The sequence below is a fragment of the Pipra filicauda genome, unplaced genomic scaffold (genome assembly GCF_003945595.2).
Source record: "Pipra filicauda isolate LSUMZ 115617 unplaced genomic scaffold, ASM394559v2 scaffold1198_size22933_pilon, whole genome shotgun sequence".
Classification (NCBI taxonomy): Eukaryota; Metazoa; Chordata; class Aves; order Passeriformes; family Pipridae; genus Pipra; species Pipra filicauda.
The window spans coordinates 15,237-22,935 of NW_024103649.1; the positions used below are offsets into that span (position 1 = coordinate 15,237).

At 57.9% G+C, this 7,699-nt stretch overlaps 1 protein-coding gene across 1 annotated transcript; it reads left to right on the top strand.

The window, feature by feature from the left end:
* Positions 1–3,122: 3,122 nt before the first annotated feature.
* Positions 3,123–4,299, top strand: LOC113986613 (zinc finger protein 418-like; the record flags this gene model as incomplete). The annotated part of the gene is made up of 1 exon (XM_039386023.1): positions 3,123–4,299. A coding segment is annotated over one exon (1,131 nt), but the record flags the coding sequence as incomplete, so codon positions are not given.
* Between the last annotated feature and the right edge of the window lie 3,400 nt (positions 4,300–7,699).

Here is a 7,699-nt window from a genome sequence, read left to right on the forward strand (position 1 = left end):
TCCCCCTCTAGGCCTCATTAACCCCCCCCAATGTCCCTCAACTCCCCTTTTTTTCCTTTAATCCCCTTCCCCCCAGATACTTTTGACCCCCCTATGCCCCCAAGACCCTTTTAACTCCCCCAAATTTACCCAAAGCCTCCCAAAACCCCCCAAATCCCCATCCAAACTCCTCAGATCCCCCCAAATCTCCCCCAGCCCCCTCCTCAAATCCCAAAGAGGGATCACCCGGCACCCTGGGACAGGAACACAGTGGGCTGTACTGGGGGCACTGGGCTGTACTGGGAGGGCACTGGGGGGGGCTCAGGTGTCCCAGGACAACGTGGCCCAACTCCAGGAGAGATCTGGGGAGCAGTGAGGAGGTACTGGTCAGTACTGGTCTGTACTGGTCTGTACTGGTCTGTACTGGTCTGTCCTGGTTTGTACCCCCAATCCCCAGAGCCCCTCCCCAGCTCCCCCAGGACCCTCCCACACCCTAAAGCCCCCCAGGCCCCCAGGCCCCTGACTTGGTCCTGCTGCCCCTTGAGCATCTGCAGCTCCTGCAGAACCAGGCATTTCATCAGCAAATGTGCAGGTGACACCAAGCTGGGGTGTGTTGATGTGCTGGAAGGCAGGAGGGCTCTGCAGAGGGACCTGGCCCAGCTGGATCCATGGGCTGATTCCAAGGGATGAGGTTCCAGCAGGCCAAGGGCCGGGTCCTGCCCTTTGGCCACAGGAAGCCCCGTCAGCCCCCCGGGCTGGGGCCAGAGTGTCTGGAGAGCAGGCAGGCAGAAAGGGAGCTGGGAGTGGGGATGGACAGGAAGGTGAACAGGAGGCAGAGTGTTCGCAGTATGATGTTAGAAAAGCAAGTTAAGTTCTGGGAGGGTTCTAGAAAAAAAAAGCCCAGAGGCCAGTGCAAGCAGGCAGCCCTGAGCTTGCACCTGATGTCCCCTCCCTGCAGGTTCCTGTCCTTGAGCCCAGGCCCTGAGGTGAGGCTGAGAAGTGGCGCGGAGGTGAGCCCAGAGCTGTCCCTGAGGTGAGGCTGAGAATAAGTGCAAGGCAGAGGTGCTGCTGAGGAAGGAGAGCCCCGTGGTGGGGAAGGCACAAAGCTGTGTGTGCCCATCCCCGAGCAGGTGCTGTGTCCATCCCCTGTGTGCCAGGTGAGCTGGGGCTTTGCTGCAGAGCTGCGGGCGCTGATTTGAGCGGCTGCAAGTGCTGAGATGGTGGGCACCCAGGAACACCAACTGTGCCTGGCCACGGAGCCTGCAAGGAGGAGCAGGGACAGCCCTGGCAGTGTGGGGGGCCAGGTTGTCCCTGTGCCTTCCCCTGCAGGCCCTGGCTGTCCCTGCTGGGCCCCTGTCCATCCCCATCAGGTCCCTGCCCGTCCCCCCGGGCTGAGCTCCCCCCAGGAAGTGCCGTGGAGCTGAAGCTGCTGCCATCCCCCCCTGCAGCCGCTGCCCCAGCCAAGGGAGCAGCAAAGGCAGGGCCAGGAGCAGAGGCAGCAGCAGGGGAGCCCTGGGGGGGCCGGGAAGCTCTTGTGTGGGGCAGGAAAGAGGCGCTGGGCACGAGGCCAGGGCTGTGCTGAGCAGGCCCAGCCCTCACATCCCCCCAGCCAACGCCGGCTGCCCGGGGGGCTTGGGAGGGACCCCCAGCCCGTGTGCCCCACACTGAGCTGGCAGAGAGAGAGCCAAGGGACAGGGATGTGGGCAGGGCCCCGGGTGAGGGACAGGCAGGGCCATTGCAGGGCCACGGTGAGGGCACAGCCTGTGGCAGCAGAGCTGCCCAGGGCCGGGGGCAGCCGGGGGTGTTGGGACCAGCCAGTGCTGGGGCCGAGCAGAGCACGAGGCCTCTTGCAGAGCCCTGGAGCAGCCTCCCACTTGCCAGCCCTGCCCTGGTGGGGTGACACTGTCCCCTCCCTCCAGGACACTCCCCCAGAAATCTTTGTGGTGGCCTTTTGTGTACATTCCTGTTTTCTGGTCCATCCTGGGGACCCAAGGGATCCTCTGCCATTCCATCCATGCAGCAGGAGTCACCCTCCTGCCCTTGACTCCCTGCAGAGGAACAAGTGCCCTCTCTCTGTTTGGGAGAAGCCAGATGCTGCCCCTGGGCCATCAGAAGTGGTGCTGAAGCCTCTTTCAGCCCAGCCCTGGGTGCAGTTTTCTCATCCCCTCACCGAGTGCCCGCTGCCCCAGCTGGCACTGACCAACCAGGGCGTTTGGCACACTGGGATTGGTGGTTTGGAGAAACAGCCCCGGACTGGCAGGGGGCCAGAGAACCTCGAGGAACAGCCCTGGTGAGTTTGAAGTGATACTGCATTAATACAGCTTTTGATTAATATACAGCAACTCAATCAAGTGCTCATGAAATGATCTCATTCCCCTCGTTCTCCTAATTAAACACTTTTCTTTGGGCTGAATCTTCATATTCTGGAGTACTTTTTGGCTGAATCCTAACTTTTTGCAGTTTGGGGAGGATTCATCTTGCTATTTCTGAAGGGTTTTTTGCCTGAATATCGATGGTTTGCATTTTTACTGGGCTGAATCTTTGTGTTTTGGAGGTTTTTTTGGTCACAAGATGCTCATTGAGTTCTAGAGATGGACTGGGGCAGGAGGAACCCCCAAGCCAACACACAGCCCTTGTTTTCCCCCCATTCAGGATTTGTCCTTCCCAAAGCTTGGCCAGATGAAGGAGGCTGCGAGGAAGAGGAAGATGCCTTGTTCCCCCCAGGCAGGTGAGGAGGAAGTCAGTGTCCCTTTGGGCGGGTGTTGTGCTGGCTCTGTCAGCCGAGCATGGCCCCGGCTGCAGGACAACCCCGCTGGCGCCGCCGTCCTGCCGGGGCCGGAGTTGGGGGGATGTCCTTGGCCTTCCCTGTGGGCCGGAGGCAAATCCCCTGCCTGTCCTTCTTGCTTCCTGCCCCAGGCCCCGAGCTGAGGACGGAGAGCCCGGAGGACAAATCCCCCCGTGAGAGCCTGGTGGGAGAGGCCGTTTTGAAGGGCTCCCCGGCGCAGGAAGGCAGCGGGGAGGAAAAGGGCCGGAGATCCCCCCGCAGGAGGGGCTCCAAAGCCAGCCCAGGGTGCTCTGAGGAGGAAAGAGCCAGCGTGTGCCGGGAAGGCGGCCGGAGCTTGAGGGGGAGCTCTGAGCTGGTGGTCCCTGAGCAGCCTCCCAGCAGGGAGAAGCCCTTCAGGTGCTTGGAATGTGGGAAGAGCTTCAGGAAGAGCTCGAGCCTCTTCACTCACCAGCACATCCACACTGGGGCACGTCCCTACACATGTGGGGAATGTGGGAAGAGCTTCAACTCCAACCCCAACCTGATCCAACATCAGCGCATCCACAGCGGGGCACGGCCCTACACGTGTGGGGAATGTGGGAAGAGCTTCAACTGCAGCTCCATCCTGATCCAACATCAGCGCATCCACACTGGGGAACGGCCCTACACGTGTGGGGAGTGTGGGCAGAGATTCAGGCAGAGGTCCACCCTCGTCAAGCACCAGCACATCCACACTGGGCAGAAGCCCTACAAGTGTGAGGAATGTGGGAAGAGCTTTAGGCAGAGGTCTGGAATGATCCTTCACCAGCGCATCCACACTAGGCAGAAGCCCTACAAGTGTGGGGAATGTGGGAAGAGCTTCAGCTGCAACTCCATCCTGATCCAACATCAGCGCATCCACACTGGGGAACGGCCCTACACGTGTGGGGAGTGTGGGAAGAGATTCAGACAGAGGTCCACCCTCGTCAAGCACCAGCACATCCACACTGGGCAGAAGCCCTACAAGTGTGAGGAATGTGGGAAGAGCTTTAGGCAGAGGTCTGGAATGATCCTACACCAGCGCATCCACAGTAGGCAGAAGCCCTACAAGTGTGGGGAATGTGGGCAGAGCTTTAGCCAGTGCTTTGAACTGATCCTACACCAGCGCATCCACACCGGGGAACGGCCGTACATGTGTGGGGAATGTGGGAAGAGGTTTCAGACCCTCTCACATCTCCTCAGTCATGAGCAGACACACATGGATGAGAGGCCCTTCCTCTGCACCGACTGCGGGAAGAGCTTCAAGCAGAACTCCAACCTCGTCAGGCACCGGCGCATTCACACCGGGGAGAGGCCCTACAAGTGTGGGGAGTGTGGGAAGAGCTTCACTGAGAGCTCTAAGTTGACCAGACACCAACGGACCCACCGGCAAGGGAAGCCCTCGAGTGCCCCGACTGCAGGAAGAGCTTCGGCCGCTGCTTCCACCCCCAATGAACCCCCTGATGGGGAGGCAACCCCTGGAGTCCAGTGACTGTCAGTCCATCCCTTTTGACCACAAAGGGCCAGTCCCCTTTCCCAGGGGCAGCTTCTTCCAACAGAACCCTTCCTGGGGGTGTGTGGAGATTCCTGCCTTGGCTGGTGACCCCCCAGGGTCACTGCTGGAGGTTGAGAGCAGAGATCTCCCCACGAGCGTTGGTCTGGGGGAGTTCCATCCATCTCTAATTAAGAATTATTGCTTTGGTGCCAGCTTGAGTAGGATTGCTTCAACAATTGCTTTCTTCTCCTGTACTCCTGGTAGTTTTAGTGTTTCTATTGTGCAGTAAATAATTGTGATGAAGATCTTTTGTCTGATCATTTGTAACCCTAAATAATTAATTTCTATCAACAGATCTGATCTGCCATCCTTTAAACCTGGGGGACAAAAGTGGTTCAGTCACAGCTCTGTAATTCCTCTAAACTGAAAGTGTTGGCATGATCCAAGGCTGGGATTGGATCCAGCAGCCCCCAGCACCCCACAGGAAGTTGGGAGCTCTGGGAGCCACCCCCCTTTGCGAACCCCACTGTGTCCAAAGACCCCCATGGGATTGTTTGACCTGCCAGACCACCCCCCCTTTTCCACCCTTCTCCCTGTTCTTCCCAATTTCCCACTGTCCCCTCAATCTCCAATATCTCCCCCAATCAGTTTTGGGGTCCCAACCCCCACTTTTTTCCCCTCCCCTGTGGATGCTGAAGGAGAAAATGAGGCTGCACACACAGAGTTCCATTGTGGGACTTGTCCTCCCATCTTTCCCCGTCCCCCTTTCATTGGGGTTCCTTTGGAAACAGCGCCTGGGCTTTGTCTTTTAGTCCCCTGGAATTCCCAGCATGGCCCCAAAGCAGTGCCCTGATCCCACACATTCCCCTCCCCTCATGTGCTGCCTGTGTTCAGCCACCACAGAAAAACCCAGGCTGCCATGCAGAGCGTTCCAAGTGGTTTCCACTTTGGCAAACGGCCCTCTCTGGATGGAAAACACCAGTCAAGGCCAAAACACTCCTGGTTGATCCTGATTAACTGAATGCAGCTGCTGCTGCCTTAACTTGTTCCCACAGAAATTCTCAGGGTTCCTTTGCTTCCAGGAGGCCCCACATGTCCCAATGGCCCCTGGATTCCATGAGCTTCCACAATTTCCAAAGGTTCCTGTAGTTTCATGAGGCCCTGCAGTCCCAAAATGCCCTTTGGATTCCAGGAGATTTCCCATTGTCCCAGGGTCCCTTGTGCTTCAGAAGCAGCTGCAGTGGGACAGTGGCCCCTTGGTTCCGTGAGCTCTGCAGTGTTCCAGGAATCCTTGGGTTCCAGGAGAGCCTGCAGTTTCACAAGGAGCACTTGAATGCAGGAGGTTCTGCAGGGTCCCAATGGCCCCTGGATTCTGGGAGGTCCAGAAATATCTCAGGGCTCCCTTGGTTCCAGGAGGACACATGTCACCAGGAACCCTTGGTTCCAGGAGGTTTGACAGTGTCCCAGAATTCCTTTGATTTCATGAGGCCCTGGATTGTCCCAATGGCCTCCTGATTCCATCAGCCCCCTCAATGTCACAATGCTCCCTTGGTTCCAGGAGTTTCTGCAGCATCCCAGGGTTCCTTTTGTTCCATGTGTGACACCTGCAGTGTCACAATGGGCCCTGAATTCCAGGAGTTTTCCCAGGGTGACAGTGCTGCCTTGATTCCATGAGATTGCCCAGTGTCCCAGGGCTCCAGAAGGCCCTGCAGTGTCACAGTGGTCCTTGGTTCCATGAGGTTACTTATTGCTTTATTTGCCTCAGTCTTTAACAGCCAAAGCAGTTGTCCTCAGGATCCCCAGCTCCCAGGGCTGGCAGTTGGTGATGGGGAGCTGAGTGAAGCCCCCAGAATGCAGGAGGAAATGGTCAGTGACCTGCTCTGCCAGTGAGACCCCCCCAAGTGCCTGGACCCACATGGGATGCAGCCAAGAGTCCTGAGGGAGCTGGAGAAAGAGCTGGCCAAGCCACTCTCACTCATTGCCCAGCAGTGCTGCACAACTGCACAAGTCCCAGCTGACTGGCAACAAGCAAATGGGATGCCCATCCCCAGGAAGGGCCAAAAGGAGGATCTGGGCAACTCCTGGCCTGTCCCATTGACCTCAGGACCGGGGAAGTCCATGCAGCAGATCCTCCTCAGTGCCATCCCATGGCACGGGCAGGACAACCAGGGGATCAGGCCCAGCCAGCGTGGGGTTGAGAAAGGCAGGTCCTGCCTGACCAACCTCATCTCCTTCTCTGACCAAGGACCCGCTCAGCAGCTGAGGGAAAGGCTGGGATGTGTCTCTGTGGAATTCCAGAAAGCCTTTGGCACCATCTCCCCCAGCATCTCCTGCACAAACTGGCTGCTCATGGCTTGCCCAGGGACCTGTTTGCTGGGTGACAAAGTGTCTGATGGCCCAGGGAGTGGTGGGGAATGGAAGGAAATCCAGGTGGGGCCGGTCACTAGTGGGGTTCCCAAGGGCTCAGGGTTGGGGCTGCTCCTGTTTAACATCGTTGTGGATGATCTGGGCCAGGGGATCGAGTGCCCCCTCAGGAAAGTCGTGGACAACACCACGTTGGGTGTGAGTGTGGATGTGCTGGAGGGCAGGAAGGCTCTGCAGAGGGATCTGGACAGGCTGGATCAATAAGGCCAAGTGTCAGGCCCTGCCCTTGGCTCCCAACAACCCCCTGGAACACTCCAGGCTGGGGGCAGAGGGGCTGGAGAGCTGCTCAGCAGGAAGGGACTTGGGGGTGCTGTTTGACAGGGGCTGGATATGAGGCAGAGTGTGCCCAGGGGGGCAAGAAGGCCAAGGGCATCGTGGCCTTTGTGGAGAAGAGTGTGGCCAGCAGGAGCAGAGAACTGATTGCCCCTCTGGGCTGGGCACTGGGGAGGCCCCACCTGGAGTGCTGTGTCCAGTTCTGGCCCCTCAGTGCCAAAAGGCCCTTGAGGGGCTGGAGCGTGTCCAGAGAAGGGAACGGAGCTGGGGAAGGCTCTGGAAAACATGTCTGCTGAGGGACGGCTGAGGGAACTGGGCTGGTTGAGTCTGGAGAAGGGGAGGCTCAGGGGGGACCTCATTGCTCTCTACAATGACCTGAAAGGAGGTTTTAGTGGGGTGGGGGTTTGTCTCTTCTGCAAAGCCTTTAGTGACAGGAAGAGAGGAAATGGCCTTAAGTTGCATCAGGTGAGGCTCAGATTAGATGTTAAAAAAAAACCTTTTCCACTGAGAGAGTGTTCAGGCATTGGAACAAGTAGCCCAGGGAGGGGGTGGAGTCTCTGGAAGTGTTCAGGTGTGTGGTGGGTTGACTTTGTCTGGACACCAGGTGCCCTCCCAACCACTCTATCACTCCCCTTCCCAGCGGGACAGGGGAGAGAGTAAGGTGGAAAACAAAATAGTGGATTGAGATAAGGCAGTTTTTTTAAAGCAAAAAGCAAAGTGAAGCTTGTGCACACAGAAGCCAAAGA